This window comes from Durio zibethinus, chromosome 2 (genome assembly GCF_047325235.1).
Source record: "Durio zibethinus cultivar Kanyao isolate XHJ-2024 chromosome 2, ASM4732523v1, whole genome shotgun sequence".
NCBI lineage: Eukaryota > Viridiplantae > Streptophyta > Magnoliopsida > Malvales > Malvaceae > Durio > Durio zibethinus.
Window position 1 is genome coordinate 5,521,374 of NC_143163.1, and position 21,338 is coordinate 5,542,711.

The window sequence follows — 21,338 nt, forward strand, 5'->3', positions numbered from 1 at the left end:
GACTTATATTGATAGGTTCCATTGATTTGTTTGGTTTTAATTATTAAAAATATATAATTTATAATATTTCATAAAAGTTACTTTATATTTATAGTATATATTATATAAATTATATTGTATTTATATTATATAAAAAATTATTTAAAAATAAATTAATAAAATCCATTAATTCAGTTTATTCTGTTATCAATGTTCAAAACCCATTGATAAACTGATTTTTTAGCAAATTAATACAAATGGAATAAACAGAGTGGAATTAATATATATTTTGAATAATTAAACCTATGTTAATCATTTGCAATAGAAAAGGTAATTATTCCACAGTTGCTGGCTTGCTGCTATATCCTAGACAACAACAGCTTCGCCAATTTGAGTTGCAGAAGTCGATGACATTTCCTCCCGAGTTGAAACAGCCAGATCGATTATCAACATGTTTTACAGGTCCTACTTGTTTGTTCTGTTCTGATGATCCTGGATTTAGAGATCATATGCTATTTTATTTGATGAATGAGAATGTTACAGTTTAGACTGCTTATCCTCTTAGGTGTTGTTTCACACCTTTCCTTGGGATTGCTTCTAATGGTTTGTTCTTACCGGCTTAATGAAATTTTATTCATTCATCCAATACATCAATCCCTGATCAAAAATGCAATTTCACCGCTTCAAATAGTGTCCACAAATCTTCCCAAGACCTGCTCCCATTATCCTTCTAAAAAAAGACAAAGAAGGCATTAAATGGGAAGGTGCATCTGTGTGTGTTTTCTTTGAGGTTTTCTGGTCTTTAACTTGCTTCATGCAGAAAAAGAAGGTAGAAAAAGGAGAAGGTTTGAAGTTAGAAAATATCTGACTCAAGACATTCTTATATAAATACATTCAAATTGGATTTATTGCGCTTTCTGCTTTAAAAGCACCAGTACAAATGTATCAACGGTACAAATGTATCAAATAATCTCCAAAAGTATTGATGAAGCAGGAATGGAACAAATGCATATAGTCACAATCTCAGCATCGTATAACAAGAAATTTCCATAAAATACTGCCGCAGGTTAAATTGCTTGCCTCTTCACATAATTAAAGTGGTGAATTCCAGTTTGCTTTCATGGTTCTGTGACAATCATATAGCGGATGATTACTTTCATGCAACTATTTTTCTCCAAGAAAGCCAAACTGTCAACGATTTTGGACTTATACCTTGTCGGACTAAGTAGCAGTTTTGGTTCTCTTAAAATTTCCTTGGGGATGGTATTGGCGATGTTGGAGGCTTCAAGTCCTCATACCTGGCAATTTTATTGAAGAAATAAAAGAAGAAACTTAGTTCACTACAATATTTCTGAATCTGATAGCATAACAAGGCCTAAACTTATATATCTGCAAATAAGCAGAATGAAGAAGGTAACGGAGTTCTTTCTGGCAACAGGGAGCTCCAAGAGCTTCAGATTATGCATGCTAGAAGTTTTAAAATATGTTTTATTCCATCAAGAAACTGAAAGCACAAAGAAGGCCAAACATACGAGGGAAGATTCGATATCCATAAGTGATCTTGGAGTGGGAATTATGCAAATTTCTAGAATAGAAGATTACTTTAATGACATTATGAAGTCAATGACTTGATGAAATCATATTACATAAAAGAGAAACAAAGAAGAAAACCAAGGAACTCACATTGTAAAAGGAGAAAGTGGTGTGCATGTTGGTCCGGCATTATGCTGTTTATCAATTGGTTTATCTGCTATTGAAGACTGAGCTGTGCTGTTCACTGACAACGTAGAACCTTGGGACCCACTGTCCACAGCTGCTGTTATAGGTGCTGCAGGAGATGGTGATGAAGGGGGCTTAAGATCACCGTATCTGATAAAATGAAGGACTACAAATAAAGGAATGGAGAAGAATATAAAAGGATAAGAGAAGAAATGGCTATAAAAATTTCAAACCAAAACTTAAACAGGTAGGTTGTTCAACAAATCAAATAAGTGAAATCAAAAGTCATAGAAAGAAAAAAATATTGATGCAAATCAAAACCAACAGACTTGAGTTTTAATGTGCTTAGTTCTTATCATATAGTTTCAGGTACTAGGTAAAAAACCGACAACATAATGAACATGTTAAGTTGTGATAGTTGCAGTGCAGCATAGAAGAATATGGGGGAAATCAAAATAAATGAGGGGAAGAAACTGTAATATCTTGGTTTTGAAGAAGAATAAGAGAACCAGCCAAAGAAGGACAACCCCAAAAAATATTTGCATATTTACGCATTGTGGGAAAACACTTATTTACAGCTGGTTGTAGTATTATAATTTGTATATTTATTTTTGTATATCTAGAATTAAGTATTTGTATCTCTAAAATTAAAGACAAAAAATTAGGATAACAATCCCTCAATTATAAAATCAATTTTAGAAAGATTTAATTTTTTAGTTTACCTACTAATTAGTTGTATATAAACCTAAGGGGCTTGTATAATTCTTTATAAGTAGTTTTTCAATATACATTCAGTTTTAGTCTTAGTTTTTTATACAGTTTTATTTTTTGGTTTTTTCACATGGTATTAGAGTTTTAGGCTCGTCTTGGGAAGAAAATTTTTTCAACCTTCATTGCTGAATTTTATTTCATGCCTTCATAGCCAAATCTTGTTAAATCTTTCAATCTTATTTTTTCTTTCTTTGGCTTTCATTGCTTGGTTAAACATTTACTATCAAGACCCGTTTCAGTTCTGAGAAATATAACTATGTTAGAGATTGCAAAATCTGCCACTACTATTCGATTTGAGGAAGTGACAACTGGTAAAACCACCAGAGTACTACAAAAGTCTCGGGAACAAAGAAAATTGGACAGAGAAGAGATTAAGAAATTAAGAAACTTATTGAAAACTTTTGAAAAGCCTACTAGGGTATGTTCTTTGGGTAAGATCTCTAGTTCAGGTAAAACTTTTGGTTCTCATGGATTAAATATCTTGGTTAAGTCTATTACGAGTTCTTAGATCATTGACTCAGAAGTCCCAGACTATATGACACATTTCTCACAGAAGTTTAGTACATATTCCTTGTGTCCTAGTAATAAGAAAATTGTTGTTGCTCTTGGTTCACTCACTACAATGGCAGGATTAGGAGATGTTCAAATTAATCTCTCATTTGTTTTCAAAAATGTTCTTCATGTTCCTGGATTGTCTATTAATTTGATATTTATACAAAAACTTACTAGAGACATGAATTGCAAAGTGACTTTTTATCCCTTCTATTGTGAATTTTAGGACCAGAGTTCGGAAAAAAAAAATTGGACTTGTTAAGGAGAAAGATGGACTATACTATCTTAAAACATCAAAAAACACAAGTAATATCAAGAATAGTTTACCTTTGTTATTTCTTTCTGAAAAATCTTTCAATAAAGACAAAATCTAACTTTATCATTTACGTTTTGGACATCTTTCTTTTAGAACTTTGAAAAACATGTTTCCTTTGTTGTTAAAAGGATTAAATGCTGAAAATTTTCATTGTGCTGTTTGTGAACTTGCAAAGTATAGACATGTGTCTTTTTCAGTTAGTAATAAAAGAAGTTCTACTCCTTTTGACTTGATTCATAGCGACATATGTGGTCCATCTACAATTCCTAATATTTTTCGTGAAGTTGGTTTGTTTCTTTCCTAGATGATTGTACCAAGGTCTCTTAGATTTTTTTACTTAAATCCAAATCAGATGTAAATAATGTGTTTTTAAGCTTCCAAAACATGATCCAAAATCAATTTGGAGTGAAAATCAAGAGATTTAGGTTTGATAATGCAAGAGACTATTTCAACTAGAGTTTATCTACCTATTTTCAAAAGGAAGGGATTATCAGTGAGTTATTTTGTGTTAATACTCCACAGCTAAATGAAGTGGTAGAGAGGAAAAATAGTCATTTACTAGCCACAATCCGAACTTTATTTTTTCAAGCAAACGTACCAAAATCCTATTGGGATGAAGCTGTACTCATTACTACACATATTATAAATAGGTTACCTTCAAGGGTTTTGGGATTTAAAACTCCTATGGAACTATTCTCACAATTCTATCTCAACTTTAATACCACAAACAACCTCACACCTAAGATATTTAGTTGTACATCATTTGCTCATGTTCACAGTCATAATAGGGGAAAGTTGGATCCTAGAGCAATTAAGTGCATTTTTGTGGGGTATTCATCAACTCAGAAAGGGTATAAGTGCTATTATCATCCTACAAAAAAATTCTATGTGTCTGCAAATGTCACTTTTGAAGAAAGTAAACCATTTTTTATTCAACCTTATCTTGAGGGGGAGACTTCATTCATGAAAAATAAGGATAAAGATTTCTTTTGTTTGATTTGTCCTCTTCTTCAACATTTTCACCCATTAATTCTTCTAAGTCTAAACCTGTTTCTTTTAAGTCCAAGTCAAACACAGAATTTGAGTTTGAACACATTCCAAACACAGAAGATGTGACAAAAGATAATATTATTCTTGATTCTATGAAAGAATTACATGTATACTCAAGAAGGAAAGTTCTAGATTCTAAACCAGTGCAAGTCCAAGAACCTGATCCTAACTCTGGAAATGAGGTAACTACATTCTTTGACTCTGTTTCTCAAAATGAGCATGAATCTCCTAAAACTATGATTAGTGATTATGATCTGCCTATTGCCATTAGGAAAGGAACTAGAGAATGAACTGAGCATCCACTATACAAAGTCTCAAATTTTGTGTCATTTGAAAAATTCTCACCATCTTATAAAAATTTCCTTGTGAGCCTAAACACTATTTATATTCCGACTACATTATCCGAGGCATTATCTAGTGAGAAATGGAGGCAAACTATGAAAATAAACATAGAGGCCTTGGAGAAAAATATGACATGGGAACTAGTAGGGTTGCCTAAAGGAAAAAAATTATATTGAATGTAAATGGGTTTTCATTGTAAAATACAAGGCAGACGGTACTGTTGAAAGGTATAAAGCCAGGTTGGTGGCTAAGGGCTACACTTAAACTTATGGAGTGGATTATCAGGAAACTTTTGCTCCAGTTGTCAAGATGAATACAATTAGCATTTTGTTATCATTGACTGCAAATTATAATTGGCAGCTTTAACAATTTGATGTAAAGAATGCTTTTCTACATAGTGATTTGAATAAAGAAATATATATGAAGGTTCCACCGGGATTTGAAGGTCATCTAGAAGCAAACAAAGTGTGCAAGTTGAAAAAGGCTTTATATGGCCTGAAACAGTCTCCTAAGGCTTGGTTTGGGAGATTTTTCAAAGTGATGCTAGCAATGGGATATAAGAAGAGTCAAGGAGATCACACATTATTTATCAAGGACTCTAATTTAGGTAAATTCACACTTCTATTAGTGTATGTTAATGATATAATTGTAACCGGAGATGATGAAAAAGAGAAAGAATCTCTTCAACAGTATTTGGCTAGAGAATTTGAGATAAAAGAGCTAGGGAGATTGAAATACTTCCTAGGAATTGAAGTAGCTCACTCACCATATGGTATTTTCATCCAATAACAAAAATATGTGACGGATTTTTTGAAGGAAATTAAGAAGCTCGCATGTAAACCTGCAAATAACCCTATAGATCCTAATCATAAACTTGGAAAAGCTAATGAAGATGCTGCAGTAGATAGAGAGATGTACCGTAGATTGGTTGGAAGACTCATTTATCTCTCACATAGTAGACCTGACATAGCATATGCTATGAGTGTGGTCAGTCAATTTATGCATAGTCCTAAAAAAGTGCACCTACAGGCTATCTACTGTGTATTACACTATATGAAGGCCAATCCTAGGAGAGATATCTTATTCAAAAGAAATTTGGAGCTAGTTCTAGAGGCATATATAGATGCAGATTATGCAAGTTCAATAACTAATAGAAGATCCACCTTAGGATACCGCACTTTCCTAAGTGGTAATCTTGTAACTTGGAGGAGTAATAAACAGAATGTGGTGGTAAGATCAAGTGCTGAAACAGAGTTTAGAGCAATGGCTCAAGGAATTTGTGAGCTACTATGGTTAAAGATTATTCTAGAAGACTTGAAGATTAAGTGAGATGGACCAATGATGCTCTACTGTGATAACAAGTCTACAATAAGCATTGCACACAATCCTATGCAACATGACAGAATAAAATACATTAAAGTATACCGGCATTTAATAAAAGAGAAACTAAACAGTGGGTTGATTTGTACACCGTATGTATCAACCAAGGGTCAACTTGCAGATGTGTTGATTAAAGGTCTTAGCAATGCAACATCTCAAGAAATTATTTCCAAGCTAAGAATGGAAAACACCTATTCACTAGCTTGGGCGGGAGTGTGGGAAAACACTTATTTACAGTTAGTTGTAATGTTGTAATATGTATATTTATATTAGTCTCTTTAGAATTAAGTATTTGTATCCCTAAAATTAAGGACAAAAAATTAGGATAGACAATCCCTCAATTATAGGATCAGTTTTAGAAAGATTTAGTCTCCTAAGTTTTCCACTAGTTAGTTGATTATAACCCTAAGGTGCTTGTATAATTCTTTATGAGTAGTTTTTCAATATAGATTCAGTTTTACTCTTAGTTTCTATACAATTTTATTTTTTAGTTTTTCCACACACATAACAGGGTGAATGACTAGTTGACTTCTGGGAAGAATCCTTCTCACAGATGTCAGTAGCCACGGCAGCTGTAGCACTGTTGCCTCCTGTGGAAGTTGAGACATTTTTCTACTGGTGTTGAGGCACTGGAACTTAAATCTTTGGGGCCGCTTGGTGTTGGACTAGGAGAGCTAGGCGGCATCAAGTCCTCATAGCTATTAAAATTAAAGCAGCTCTTATCTTGGACATCTATCTAATATGAATTATGAAGGCAGCAACTCAGCTATTATTAAATAAATTGGCTTACGCAGCATAGGGAGAGAGTGGCCTTGTTTCCACAGCTTTTTCTTGTGCAGGTTCCATCTCAGTGGGAGTAGTTGGTTTCTCAATTATGATGCTCTTAGCAGCTGTTGGAGCACTGTTGCCTCCAGTGGAAGTTGAGACAATTTCTACTGGTGTTGAGGCACTGGAACTTACTTCTTTGGGTCCACTTGGTGTTGGACTAGGAGAGCTAGGTGGCTTCAGGTCCTCATAGCTATTAAAATCAAAGCATCTCTTATCTTTGACATCTACCTAATATGAAGGCAACAACTCATCTATTATTAAATAAATTGGCTTACGCAGCATAGGGAGAAAGTGGCCTTGTTTCCACAGCCTTTTCTTGTGCGGGTTCCTTCTCAATAGGAGTTGTTGGTTTCTCAGTTACGATGCTCTTAACAGGTGCTGGATCAGGCTTAACGGGAGTATCAGATTCCTGTTTACACCAGGAGAGAAAGTTAATTAGACACCAAGGTAGTTTGTGCAGTTGAGTAATCCATAGTTATTAAATAAGTACACTGACTCTCTCCTCACAACTATTGCATGTTAGACATCACTTCCTAACCCATGACAACATTTACAGAACCCTGGACCCACCCCTTTCTATTGATCCCTTTGCCACCATGCTGTCATGGTTAGCCGTCATATGAACTGTTCACGACGTGCTCTTGATAGAGATGATAGACTAAACGAGAAAATATCATTTCTTCTTCAGGAATATCTTACATTTTTTTATCACAGAATTTAAGCAATTTTTCATAGGAGAGATGCTGTGCAGTTAAAAAAAAAAAAGGAAAGGATAGTCATTCTATTCAAAAAGTCATGTCTTAGATGATGTAAAAGCTCTAAATCTCAAAGAATGTTTTATGTACTCTATATTCCAGTAGTTTGAGATTACACTTCATCGGCTCAAGCTCTTGCACCCAGTTTCTCAATTGTGTTACATGTTGATGGAAAATGGCAAAGTCTCTTCTGCACTCTAAGCAAGAAAAAGTACCTCAGAGTAAATGTCAGCACGCTGAGATGGTATCTTTGCAAGAAGTTCCTCCATAGGTCTCAATGGAGAAGTTGTTTCTGCAACGACTTCCACCACCTTACAGAATGAAAGGCTACGGTTTTTGGCCATGCATGCCATGAGTTCAGCCACCTTCAAACAATTCATAAAAACCAATATTGTTATTCATATTTTGCAAGGACGGCGTAAAAATTGCAAAATGAAAAATAACATTAAAAAATATGTATATAGACCTGAAGATTAGACACCAGACCACCAAATAAAGTATCTTCAGCAGAGAGGGTGATATTATGAGTTTCCTTGAAAGCATCAGTGGGACGCTCCATTCCCCCCGGTCTGACTATCTGAACAGGCACTTCAAGATGAGTAATCAAATCCAGATATGATTTCTCTATAGTGCTGGTGATCAAATAAATTTGCAGGTACTTCTAGATGCACTTACAGTGTAAGGAAGACCACTGGCAGTGAGTGCTTCTTCTGCCTTCCTCTTCCAGATCAGGACCCCCCAAAATAAACTTAAATAGGAAAAAGAAAAATACTAAATCTTTACTCCAATCTATTGGAAAATAGAGCATATATACAGTCAAAATGTTATGTAAGATTTTTTTTGTTAATAAAAGGAACTAACTTGAGAATAGCAGCAGGAAATCCAACTTTATTTGTTCCCAAAGATGAAACCATAATAAAGTGGTTAACTTTTGCCTCAATTGCTGCCCCATCAGAAAAAGAATTCAGGTTTCAGCATGCAGAGCTTCGATAGGACACTGTTATTGTATAAATACTGAGGAAATTGACTCATCAAATGAGAAGTCTAGAACCAAAGACTTCATTTCTCTCATTTAATCTTGAAGTTTCACTTTTCTTAATATACCAAGTTTTAAGTATTCTTGGAAAAGTACAAAATATAAGATAAATAAATCAACAGATGCCCTTGAATTAATACAGGAAGTTCTCTCTCTCTCTCTCTCTCTCTCTTTTGGAAAAAGAAAAGAAAAAAACATATAATTGCTAAAAGCTTTCAAGATGGTAGTCACATGCCAGATGCAAACTAACAAACATGCTAATGTTCAACATCTTGTTTACCTGCATCAATTAGATTCTTTGTAGCTTGGTAGTCAATCCGATAAGGCCCTGTAATGTCAAAAACTTCCTTCTCACTGGCACCAATGCAGCATATGACCACTGATGCATTGCCTATGGCTGGTGCAATTGTATCTTGTTTCTCCAAATCACATTCCACAATTTCAAGCTTTTCTACAGCTGGTCTAAAGACCAAAGATTGCCTGTTACTTGCTTTGAGAGCATTATAATTGAATTGCAATATTTATAGAGTGCTGATATACTTTATATTTTCATGCATGACTTCCACTCATCACACCACAACTTTCCATCAAGTGAGATTCACATGAAGTGGATGAAAATGATGGAATGAATCGAAAGTTGAGGGGAAATGGAGAATAGGTATAATACTATCCTTTTAATATGTCAAAAACAAAACTTAGTTTTATCAAATGCTGAGAATAATAAGGTGTAAGAAGAAACCAATATCCCTAGGCTCTCTTGTCCTTACGTGTAGTTCCTTCAGGGTCGAGCTTCATCTGCTTGACACTCTGGATTGAAATTTCTCTTTAACATAAGCATAACTTGGAAATAGTGACAATAAAAGAGTAATACTTTAACAAGGAAAACACAAACCTGCACAAGAGATTCTGCTTTCTGAGCACTCCTAACTCCAGCTCTAACTCGAAAACCAAGTTTCAAAAGCTCCCTGAAGAGTCACAAGCTTTTAGCACATTTTAAAAACTGGACATCCAGTTGTTTAACTTTCAAGTGAAACTTCCAGTGGATTATAACCTTACTGTTCGAGAGCCTACCCTGCCCGTTGCACCAGCAACAAAAGCAAGATCCTCATCTTTGGAATCTGCTTTGTTTGAAATTTTTCCAGCCACCTCTGAACTGATTTTTATTGTGCCTAGTAATAAAAATGTAGGCTAATGACCATATGGTAATAAATACATGTGAAAGGGAGACAGACAGTCTTTCCACTGAGGATGGGATAAAGAAACTACTGAAAGCAATAATGCAAAATGAACCACATATTTCCTTCATCTCTTAGCTTTTTTAACACTTGTAGTTGGATTCCCCACCACCTTTCTTTTATGTCAAATGCAAAGGCATATTTCTGCAACTGTATCTGATCATAACTACTAAACAATCATAAGCAACAAGTGTATATCCCAGGACAGCTTAAGTTTGACATAAATGGTTTTATTGGAGCAATTCGAAAGAAAGCCTTTTTCATTTGGCTACAAAAAAAAATTTTTAGAGGACTTTGATTCTTAGAAGTTTGAAATGCATCTTATTGAAATCTTGAAATAATCAAAGAATTCATGAAAATTAAGCCCCCATTGAATTTCAAAATGCTAGTCTTAAATACTCTTCCAATCTAATCTAGAGAGTAATTTGACAGTGAAATATCAAATTTGACTCTAATCTGGCATTTCTGGATAAAAAAGAGGCATTTCTGGATAAAAAAGAGCAGAAAAAAAACAGTATAAACACAATTTTTTACATAATGCCATTGTAGATGTAGTTTTCTAGTCTGCATTGTCCCGAGAGTATTTCCTTAAGAATTTAATAAAAATAATAATAATGATAATGATACAAAGGTTTCTCTCATTGCTGATTTGGGAACCTTTAAATTCCTTTAATATGTGATCAAATAGCTACATGTTCATCCCTATTTGCAAAGATTTTGCAATATAAAGTAAAATTGATCAATATCTTACCTAAAATTTGACAGATTTGATGCACAATTATCAAAGTATTATTAGCAAAAAGTTATTGAAATGTCAAAACATACATGTGAAGTACAAAAATCAAAGGATAACCCATTTGACAGAAAACTTAGAGAATAGCCAAAAACATAAAAAGTAAGACCAAAAGCAGGAGAATGTGTAAAATATATTTACCTGAAGCTTGAGCTCTCAAATCAAAGCATTTGAGCTTTCTGACATGTGGGTATGATCTTTTACAACTGGGAAGCTTGAAAACTCGACCATAACCAAGAGGTTTCTCAATGAACCCACTTCTTGGCAGAGAGGAGGGTACCGTTGAAATGGCTGATGACTGTAGGGAATAACTCTCCATTGTAAGCAAAAAAAAAAAAAAAAGGGAAGTTTTTGAAGCAGAACAAAGAAAAATGTAAAGCTTCTTAATTGAAAACTCGAAAGAAAACTAAGCAGTTTATCTGGACAGAACTTATTTTGATTGGCGGTTGAGGCACCCGCCACTCCATCTTGATATGATGGGTCCCTTTTGGCACATAATACCGATTTTTTTTTTCTTTTTTATGGTTAGAAATTTCTCCTTTTTTTTTTTTTTTTTTGTTCGGAAAAAATATGACTTTAGATCCTGGGGAGACTGGAAATCTGCATACAACCAATGCAATGAATTGCAAATTACATGAAATGATCTAACTTTTTTTTTGCTATAAATTATACCATCATTTCCTTCAGGTATACATTAAAAATCATTATGAAAATGAATGCTTTTTTTTTCAATATTTGTGCATGCTATCTAAGAGTACTAGGCATGTTTTAGGCAGTTATTAATACCATTTAATTATTATTATTATATATATAACCAAGGTTTCCCAATATGTGTTGCATACATTTGTACTTCTTTTACAAATATTGAATAGTTCAAGTTTTTGAAGAATCTCCTTATTAGCTCTCTTTTATTTGATCTATGATTGTTTACATGTTGCTGATCCATCAGAATACTATTTGGATGATTACTTCTTCTGAACTTTTCTTTTGGAACCAAACGTTTGTTCAGAAAAGTGAATGGTAATTCGTTCATGAACTCTTGAATATCCAATTTTGCTATTGGTTTTAGCACTTTGGTTTGGATTGAAAATATGAATTTGCATGTAGGATCAGTGGGAACAAGATGAGTTTGATTATCTGGAGTTGGCTACCCAGCTCTCCCTTTTAGATATAGATGCTAACGAAAGTGGAAAAACCGTGCCTGGTCAGATCATTTCCTCCTATATATCAAAACATTTCTTTATGATTCCTTTTCCTGAAAATTTGAGTAAAATCCGAAAGAGCAAGCATTAAATGATTTTATAGTTTCATGTTATCAGATGATATCGTCGATCAAGATGAGGAACTGGCCAGAGCTATAGAAGAAAGTTTGAGATCTTCACTGCAACAAAGGTAAACAAAAAAACAATCTAAGGTTTCTTTTAGATGATCGATTAAAAAAACTTTTCATCGCGTTATTACATTGTTTTGAAATTAAATTTTTATTTTTTTTATCGACCAATCAAATAAACTATAAATAGAGTTGAACTGACAGTACGTTAGCTTCAATGTATAATACTTAACAATTAATTAATGTGGCAGCTCCAGAAGAAATTCTAACAGACACCAGACGTATCAATTTATTTGTGATGTGTGTGATGGATCAGTAAGTAATTCCAGGGAGAACTTTTGTTTTTTTTTGAAAAATTTGAATTTTTAATATTCATTTAAATTTATATGAATTTTTTTTATTTTATTTTCTTACAGATTCCACCTAATGAAATTCGAAAGCGTGAATTTTGGAACCAATATTTTTGTCATCGTCATAGGTCTGATGGAACTCACGTCTGCTGTGGTTGTATGAGGCTTAAGGTTTTTTTTTTTTTTAATTTATGTAATTGAATATTTTTTTAGCAATTGTAACGATATAAATGAAAACGAAAATTTCACTATAGGGAACGAACGCAGAGTATACAGGGCTGGGTGATATGAGAAAAATTTGCTCGGATTGTTTTGCTACATCAATCACAAATGCAACGCAAAAACAATCTATTTTAGATAATGTGACTGAATTTTTTAGACTAAAAGATGTGGAAATCCAGGGATATATTCCTGTATTCTTGGTTGATAGAAGAGAGATGAGGAGACATACAAGACGAGGAGTTAACTCTGGAGTAAGTTACCCAATCTTTTTTTCTTTAAGTAGTTACAACAAATTTGTTCTAGATTTTATTTGAATAAGATTAAAAAAATTAATAAAATTTATTATATTTATGATTAAAAAAATTTATTATAATTGTGATTAAAAAAAAATTTTAATAAAAATTTTATATTAAATGGATTTTATTGGAATTGACATTTAAATTCAATTAGAAGTACGATAAAATCCAAACCTAATCTTAACCCATTAGCCATTTAAATCTCAAAATATACTCCTAAAAAATTCATATTTACATATTCCATTATAATTATTATGTTTATATACTGCTAATCATAAATTTTTTAATTTATGACCATCTTTCAAAAAAACATATAATATATATATATGACGAAAAACTTGCATGGGGACTCTTTTACATTTCCATAATTTTCACTAATTTCTATCACTTTTTCATATCCATGAGGCACTTCCTCAATTGAGTTTTTTTTTTTTTTTTATTGCATTTCCTCAATTGTTCAACAAATTTCTTTTCGAGGCGTTATTTTTATCAATTTATCAATTTGTTGGGGTCGAACATACAGCCTATTCATCCAGATACCACGGTGTGGGGGCTTACAATGTTCAATTCAACTGAAAATTATGCAGAAAATGTAAGGAATTGTACTAAAAACACTTAGAATCCTTTTGGTAATTTTATTACTACTTCTCAATCTACTTGCAATTTTTTTTTAATCTAGAGAAAGCTAAAATTTTCCTTTTGGATTAATATTATCCCCTATTATATTATAGTTTACAAGATTCCAAAATAACCCTAATTCCTGTTTTCATTTTGTTCCTATGACTATGAGAATGATAGGTTGAAAGTCTTTCACGAAAACGGAGAGATATAGTGGTGGGATACAAGAAGTATCCATTAAATCACAGCAGTGGCATAACAATCCTTATTTTATTTGGTTTGCCAAGGTACTCTTCTAATTTAATTTGCCTGATTGACGTTATATTTAGATTAATTTGTAATTGGTCATAGCCCAAACTCACCCATTATCTTGGTTTGTTAGTGTTTTTTCACTCCCATAAAGTTTCAATAATGACATTTTAATAAATTGCATCGTTAACATTTGTTTTTCACCGGTTAAAAACAAGCATACGTAACAAAATATTAAACTTTTAATTTTAATTATTAAAATTTAAATTTTGATAATTTTAAATACAAAAGACTTGCATATTTAATACTTTGAATATGTGCATGATTAATAGGATCATGACAGGAGCAATCATGGCTCATGAATTGATGCACGCTTGGTTAAAGCAAAAAGGTATAATTTACATGAACATAAATTAAAAAAAAAAACTTGAAAATTAATTTTATTATCAATTAAGCATGATATTTCCATTATATGATATTTAATTATTTTTACTTTATTTTGTTTTATTAAGGGGTTCGTAACTTCGAGCCAAAAGTGGAGGAAGGCATATGCCAAGTGATAGCTCACGAATGGTTGGAATGGTTCGAGCTTATGGACGAGGAGGCCTCCTCTAGCAGAAGCGAGAATGCTCAATTCACTAGGAACTTGAAGCAAACATTCCAGGATTTGGTGGAAATTGATTCCTCTCATGCTTATGGTGAAGGGTTCAGAGATGCCAAATGGGCAGTTGAAAAATGGGGTCCTGCCAAAGTTGTTAATCATGTCCTCAGATATGGAACTCTCCCTCGATAATTTTGTCCATCATTTTAATTGAGAAATTATTTTTATTATACTTAATTCTGGACGAAAAAATAAAAATATTTATTTTATACATATAAAAAAAGTTTAAGAAAATGATAAAGGAATTCAATTCTTAAATCTCATAAAATTATCTATCAACTAGTTATAATTACATGTTTAATGGCTTGGTTAGTAATAATCTATTTGATAAATTATTTTTTTTTAATTTGTCTAAATGCAAAATAGTAACAAATTTTACAATTGTACAGAGGCTAAAACATGTTCACACAAAATTGGGTGGAGAAGGGCTGAGCCAGATGTGACTTGTTGATCAATTGTAACATGGAAAATGGATTTATTTCATGGTTCATATTTATTCATCTGCTAGCCTGATTAAAATAGAGGTGATAATGACCCAGTTTGACTCTTTATTGTAGGACTAGAACGACTTCTAAAATCACACGATTTTTAAATTTTCGGTCATTTTGTAAAATCAAATTGAATGTGACAAATTTGAGAAAAATAAAAAGAAAGAAGTCAATCTTTTTTTTTTTAAATTTTAATCTATTTTTAATCCTAATATTTATCTACTTAATTTCAATGAAAAATATTACATACTTAAATTCTATAAAATTTTTAACTTCTAAAAGTTTGTTTAACATATATACTATTTTAAGTTAATGCTAATTTTTTAGTGATTTACATGTACCTACTAGAGTTGTTGTTAGATAGGAAAAAAGCAAGATTATAGAAACTTAATCAATTAATAATATCAAATATATATAATCAATCGATAATAAATTTAGAATAATTAGAGAATTTAAATACATTGAATAAATAGATTGACATTGCTAATTATTTTATTTTTTTTCAACTCAAAATTTTTTTATCCGCAATAGCAAAACTAAACCAACTTTAAAGACGTTTTATACATTAAATCATCAAACTATAAAATTACAATAAAATAAAAATTTATAATCTTAATTTTATGTAACAAAAGATTGAAATTTTTATTTTTATTTTTGAACAAATTTTAAAAGTTTATTTGAATATTATCTCATTATTTTATTACCAAACTTACCTGTTTCTTTGATTTTTTAGTTTAAAATTTAGTTAAAAGATCTTGATTTAATGGCAAGGAAAAAGTCATAAAATTTTGGGATTCTATACTCAAGTTTATGAATGGATTTAATTGATTAATTATATATTTTTAATTTGTTAATCAATTATTCAATGATATATTATATATTAATATAATAATTAATTATGATCATAACGTCTAAAAAGTTTAGAAAGTCTTTTTAAATATTTTTAATACTTTTCAATTTTCTATTTTAATCCTTGAGCATTACTACCATGTTTTTTATTTTGGTCTTGTTTGATTGTAAGTTTATTTTTGTAGGTGTTTGATTGTAGTTAATGTTTGAATAGTATTTGATTGTAGTTAATATTTGAATAGAGAGAGCATTCGATTTGTTAGAATTAGAAATTTCAAAAATCAAGTTTTATAAATTTTAATTGAAATAATTGATCCAATTGAATTAAATTAAAATAATTAAATGAAATGATTGATATTCATTTAAACTTTGTTTAATATTGTGTTTAGGTTTTATTAAGTAGTTTTTGAATGCAAAAACAGTAATAAACACAAATAATTTGTGTTTAATTTTTGTTTACAATTAAAAATAAACAAATCATAAAAATTATTTGAGAAATACAGTTATGATTTGAAATTTTTAGTTTAAAAATAAAATTATTAAAATTTATTCAATTTTTTATTTTTTATAAAAATATTTTTTTTCTTTTTGCAATATAATTAACTTTTCACAGCAATAGTAACACACTCAACTCTTAAACTATAATTTTTCACAATAATTTTTTATAACATTTTTCAAATTTATGTTTTTTCAAATTGAACTTTTCCCAACGTAAAACAGCGATGCTAAGCCTACTTTAATATTGTTGTTGCGGTTTGAAAAAATTAAATTTAAAAAAGGCATGTTTAAAATGTAGTTAAAAAAAAAGTAGTTTAAGAATTTTAATTATTTTGTATTACCATAAATCATATTGTCGGTGAATTGAAATGTAAAAAAAAAAAAAGTATAAAATTATAAAAATTTAAAATTATAAAGATAAAACGTAATTTTATTTTCTAAACATTTTTAACCGCAAAAGCACTTTTGAAGCTTTTACGTTTAGTTTCCAAAATCGAAATCTTTTGTATGCAAAACTCAAAATTTCCATTTATTTAGCATTGCGATTAAATGGAAACGAGTTTTTTTAGCTATAAGCTCATTTCTATCTTGATGATAAATGAAGCTTAGGTTGGACGATATAATCGGTTTGATCAATTTTAACTTTTCAAAAAATAATAGTTAAAAAAATATATTAATTATAATATTATATAAATACTATATTATATTATATAAATAAATGATATAATATATTGTATAATTTTAAAATTTTATATAAATTATGTTGTAATTTTTGACCTAATTATATTGTAATTATATTATAAAAAATATATATTTAAAAATAAATTAATAAAATTAATTAATTTAATCTCGATTATCAATTTTTGAATATTGATAACTGATTAAATAATTAAATAAATTGTTTTTACTAACTAATTAGTACCGAAATAAAATAAATCGAATCGAATTAACTTTTCCATTTATTTCGATCGATTATATCCGTTCTTACGTCTGAGAGAGGAAAATTTTGGAAAGGTATTTGTGCTACCAAACAAGGATTTAACAGTGATTCCGACAACGACTAACGACAATCGACCGTGATCAGGCATTTAGGCATCAAAGTGGACAGGGCAGAGAACCAAAACGAATGATTCCAGTAAAACAAAGCGACAAAAATAACTAACAAAAAAATCAAGAAAGTAATAAATAAATAAAAACCACGAAAAGAAATGGAGCTGCACCACACTTGTCCAAAGATAAAATGCGCACCACCATCACCACCATCACCACCATCACCACCTCACAGAATTCTGCCCGGTCTCTTTGCTAGCGTGCGCCGATTTTCCTTTTCTTCTCTCTAATGGCGACTTCTCTGCAACTATGTCGTTTCTGCATCCGCACCGGTTCCGATAATTTCGGCGGAAAAGCCGGAGCTCTCCCTTTCCGAAAGCCTATCTTCGTCAGATGCTCCGGCGATTCCACTTCTTCCTCTTCCATAGCTGTGGATCCCGATAACTTTGATGCCAAGGCTTTTCGGCATAACTTGACGAGGAGCAAGAATTATAATCGGAAAGGTTTCGGACACAAAGAGGAAACTCTCGCGCTAATGAATCGGGAGTACACCAGTAAGTTTTGCTCCAAACAAAATGATTCCGCTTTTTTGTTTCCTTTTTTTTCCTATTTTTAGTCGGAAGTAAAAAGGGAGTTCATTTGAATTTTGGTAAAAAGTTATCTTTTTGGAAAAAATTTCAGGTGATATCATAAAGAAATTGAAGGAACATGGAAACGAGTATACATGGGGAAATGTTAGGGTAAAATTGGCAGAAGCATACGGTTTTTGCTGGGGAGTTGAGAGAGCTGTCCAAATTGCTTATGAAGCCAGAAAACAGTTTCCTGATGAGAAAATTTGGATTACCAATGAAATTATCCACAATCCAACTGTTAATAGGGTCCACACTTGCTCTATTCTCTTCTCAGTTTATATAATATAATGATAAAACAAATTCTTGGAGATTAAAGAATTACTGGGTTTGTTTGTTTCCTTACTTAAAGATAAAGATAGTTTTTATTTTTAATGCAGCGGTTAGAGGAGATGGAGGTTAAAAATATTCCTATTGAAGAAGGGAAAAAACAGTTTGATGTAGTGAATGAGGGTGATGTTGTGGTATTGCCTGCTTTTGGAGCTGCAGTTGATGAGATGTTGGTTTTGAATGACAAAAATGTGCAAATTGTTGATACAACCTGTCCTTGGGTATCTAAGGTATCTTCTTGCAACACTGGTTTGCTGTCATAGCAAATAATTCCTTGCAATTCTTTATTTATTTATTTATTTATTTTTTTGGTTCTCAGCTTTTGACATTCCGATGAGTTTTTATTTCTTTTGGTACTAAAATATTATTTCTATGAAGGTATGGAACACTGTAGAGAAGCACAAGAGAGGAGACTACACTTCAATCATTCATGGTAAATATGCTCACGAGGAGACAATCGCAACTGCATCTTTTGCTGGAACATATATGATTGTGAAGAATATGACTGAGGTATGTCATAAAGTGGCGAGTATTCTATTTTCTTGTGATTTTACAATTTTTTGACTTGTTCTTTGTATTTTATTAAATAAAAATTGTTTGTCTCCATGTTGTCTGATTTGTGAAGGCAATGTATGTTTGTGATTATATTCTTGGAGGTGAACTTAATGGATCTAGCTCCACCAAAGAGGCATTTCTGGAGGTATAGTCTTTGTTTCTTATTTTCTTCATATGTACAATGTATTGTGAAAATGTTAAGATGATTATTGGGTCTTTTGCAGAAATTTAAATATGCTACTTCAAAGGGATTTGATCCAGATTGTGACCTAGTAAAAGTTGGCATTGCAAATCAAACTACAATGCTGAAGGGAGAGACAGAGGAAATTGGTTAGTGGCACTTATGCACTTATTGTAAACCACTTCTTGTTTGCAAGTAATTGCTGCTTGAGACACACATTACATTGTGGTTTAACAGGAAAATTAGTGGAGAGGACAATGATGCAAAAATATGGAGTGGAAAATGTTAATGATCACTTCATAAGCTTTAACACAATTTGTGATGCAACACAAGTAAGTTGAATGTTTTTGACAGTTCGGTTTTCATTAGAAATTTGTGAATATATTTTCTTATTGAAGACTTTACTGTATATGCTGCTTCTTTTTGTATTCTTCGCTCAACTAATTGCACACCAATTTTTGTGTTGGTCATTGAATTGAAGCTGGTTATCGTCTTTTTCAGGAGCGACAAGATGCAATGTATAAGTTGGTGGAGGAAGACCTGGATCTTATGTTAGTAGTCGGTGGGTGGAACTCAAGCAATACCTCACACCTTCAAGAAATTTCAGAGGACCGTGGAATCCCTTCATATTGGGTTGACAGTGAACAGAGAATAGGTCCAGGAAACAGAATAGCTCACAAATTGAAAGTAAGTGTTAATGCAAAGCAATCCAGTTCTTGATCAACTTCTAATTTTGTCAGTCTAGAAAAAGGGTATTCTCATTGCCATTTTTTATTCTAATTATGCGAATGCTGTGTTTTGCCAGCATGGGGAGCTGGTTGAGACAGAAGACTGGCTACCAGAGGGTCCAATCACAATTGGTGTTACATCTGGTGCCTCCACACCAGATAAGGTAATTCTACAGTTTGGTTCACTTATAATTTGTGTGTTTTGATTTTTTTTTTTGTCTTTTATGTGCTCCATTCTAAGGCTTTCCTTAGTAGGATAGAAGAATGAGAAGATGGAAAGGGGTGTGTTAAAAGTGAAAAGAAAATTATTTTCATTAGTGATTGGTAGGAGAGAAAAGTAAGGACAAGGAAGATAGGAAAGATGATCATTTTTTATCCTTATTCACAAAAATAAATCATCTCAAATTTGAAAGATAGGAGGAGAGAAAATGGGATAAGTGCCAATTGTTGCAAGTTTACAAAATTCTCCATCATTATTTAGATTTTACCTTTTCTTTTTGTTTTATCATAATGCAATCTACAAAAGGTTAATTCCATCTATCGCCAACAATCATGTGGTTTGTTGGTAGAGTGTTAGAATTTTAGTTCAAGTGACCAACATTCAAATCATGGTAACTTCAAATACCAAAAAATTTTCTTTCATTTTTCAACTTTATCAAGTAATGGATGGAAAGAAAATTATTTTTCTCTACTTTTTCATCTTTCCTGCCTTGCACACCAATGAAAGAAAAAAATATATGTTTTCCATCTTTTTACTTTACTATCCACCATTCCAAGTAAAGCCGAAGTGTTTTAATCGCAAGATCATTTGCAGTTTTAACTTTGCAGCCTGCAACTTTATTGGATTGTAGCTAATGCAGGATTGATCACACTATATTTGTTTTATGAACTGATATTGTGTTTTCTTTGTATAACACTATCAGGCTTATATTATGTAATATATTTTTTTTGTCTAATTGGATTAAACAGGTTGTCGAGGAGGCCCTCATCAAGGTTTTTGACATAAAACGTGAAGAAGCCTTGCAGGTAGCATAAATATCGGTTCACACAGGTGCATCAGCCGTTGATTCTCGTTTGGTAGTACAATCTGGTCAATGTATAATTGAAACAAGGAACTTCAATCTGACAGTATAATTGCATGTACTCTTAATTGTAATGCTGTATGTTACTATGTATCATGAAATGGTTGATATATATAAGTATCTGTAAGTTTTCAGTATTCCTTTCACCGTATACAGATCCTGAACTCCAGCGTGAAGAGCAATGTTATTAAATCAGCAGCAAACAAAAGGGAAGGATGGTAGCCTACTGCATATAATTTCAACTTTCAATTGTTATTAAATCAGCTTTGACAACTGGAAAAGTTGGGTTTTTGATTTTTGAGTTAACCCATATTAATGTGAAAGCCATGTTTACCAACCATGATTGGCCTTTAATCTCACATTTTTAAGCGGTATTAATGCATCATTGATTCAGCCCCCAGCATAACCCCGTAAAAGGAAAATGTTCCTCCCCTCTTTTCTCCGTTGGCAGTTCTACATTACATGT

The 21,338-nt window shown here is 31.9% G+C and overlaps 3 protein-coding genes and 1 long non-coding RNA gene across 6 annotated transcripts; 3 read left to right on the forward strand and 1 right to left on the reverse strand.

The window, feature by feature from the left end:
- Positions 1 to 237: 237 nt before the first annotated feature.
- TIC62 (NAD(P)-binding Rossmann-fold superfamily protein) lies at positions 238 to 11,192 on the reverse strand. 3 transcript variants are annotated; one of them, XR_016329895.1, is made up of 14 exons: positions 10,898 to 11,192; positions 9,780 to 9,897; positions 9,621 to 9,693; positions 9,496 to 9,535; positions 9,009 to 9,185; positions 8,554 to 8,635; positions 8,368 to 8,440; positions 8,159 to 8,269; positions 7,908 to 8,057; positions 7,213 to 7,346; positions 6,900 to 7,127; positions 1,663 to 1,807; positions 1,192 to 1,277; positions 238 to 1,105 (listed from the first exon to the last, which is right to left on the reverse strand). XR_016329895.1 is itself a non-coding variant. In XM_022906650.2 (14 exons), the coding sequence occupies exons 1-13, from the start codon at positions 11,073 to 11,075 to the stop codon at positions 1,223 to 1,225; spliced, it is 1,605 nt and encodes a 534-aa protein (XP_022762385.2). In that variant the 5' UTR covers positions 11,076 to 11,192; the 3' UTR covers positions 238 to 1,105; positions 1,192 to 1,222. The 3 variants fall into 3 exon arrangements, 1 of the variants encoding a protein (XP_022762385.2); XM_022906650.2 differs by having other exon boundaries at positions 1,663 to 1,848; XR_002692262.2 differs by having other exon boundaries at positions 238 to 1,277.
- Positions 11,193 to 11,862: 670 nt separating this feature from the next.
- On the forward strand, positions 11,863 to 12,884 carry LOC149519921 (uncharacterized). Its single transcript, XR_016326966.1, has 4 exons — positions 11,863 to 11,960; positions 12,076 to 12,148; positions 12,338 to 12,401; positions 12,503 to 12,884. It is a non-coding gene; the product is annotated as an uncharacterized LOC149519921 (long non-coding RNA).
- A 629-nt stretch (positions 12,885 to 13,513) lies between these two features.
- On the forward strand, positions 13,514 to 14,614 carry LOC111308057 (protein DA1-related 1-like). Its single transcript, XM_022906409.2, has 4 exons — positions 13,514 to 13,546; positions 13,753 to 13,859; positions 14,154 to 14,212; positions 14,334 to 14,614. Exons 1-4 carry the CDS (start codon positions 13,514 to 13,516, stop codon positions 14,612 to 14,614), a joined length of 480 nt encoding a protein of 159 aa, XP_022762144.2.
- A 2,913-nt stretch (positions 14,615 to 17,527) lies between these two features.
- LOC111309041 (4-hydroxy-3-methylbut-2-enyl diphosphate reductase, chloroplastic-like) lies at positions 17,528 to 21,012 on the forward strand. The gene is made up of 10 exons (XM_022907839.2): positions 17,528 to 17,921; positions 18,049 to 18,245; positions 18,377 to 18,556; positions 18,705 to 18,836; positions 18,952 to 19,026; positions 19,106 to 19,211; positions 19,300 to 19,394; positions 19,564 to 19,749; positions 19,868 to 19,954; positions 20,760 to 21,012. The coding sequence occupies exons 1-10, from the start codon at positions 17,657 to 17,659 to the stop codon at positions 20,823 to 20,825; spliced, it is 1,389 nt and encodes a 462-aa protein (XP_022763574.2). The 5' UTR covers positions 17,528 to 17,656; the 3' UTR covers positions 20,826 to 21,012.
- The last annotated feature ends 326 nt before the right edge of the window (positions 21,013 to 21,338 follow it).

Bases quoted from the DNA above. Each gene is read 5' to 3' on its own strand.
- LOC111308057 (XM_022906409.2), top strand. From the start codon at position 13,514: ATGTTCAATTCAACTGAAAATTATGCAGAAAAT. The intron at 13,860-14,153 runs GTACTCTTCTAA...CATGATTAATAG, and splicing joins ATTTTATTTGGTTTGCCAAG to GATCATGACAGGAGCAATCA. The intron at 14,213-14,333 runs GTATAATTTACA...TGTTTTATTAAG, and splicing joins CGCTTGGTTAAAGCAAAAAG to GGGTTCGTAACTTCGAGCCA.
- LOC111309041 (XM_022907839.2), top strand. From the start codon at position 17,657: ATGGCGACTTCTCTGCAACTATGTCGTTTCTGCATCCGCACCGGTTCC. The intron at 18,557-18,704 runs GTATCTTCTTGC...ATTTCTATGAAG, and splicing joins CCTGTCCTTGGGTATCTAAG to GTATGGAACACTGTAGAGAA. The intron at 19,750-19,867 runs GTAAGTGTTAAT...GTGTTTTGCCAG, and splicing joins GAATAGCTCACAAATTGAAA to CATGGGGAGCTGGTTGAGAC.
- TIC62 (XM_022906650.2), bottom strand. From the start codon at position 11,075: ATGGAGAGTTATTCCCTACAGTCATCAGCCATTTCAACGGTACCCTCC. The intron at 9,898-10,897 runs GTAAATATATTT...TTTTATTACTAG, and splicing joins TTTGAGAGCTCAAGCTTCAG to GCACAATAAAAATCAGTTCA. The intron at 8,441-8,553 runs GTTAGTTCCTTT...TTCCTATTTAAG, and splicing joins TTTCCTGCTGCTATTCTCAA to TTTATTTTGGGGGGTCCTGA.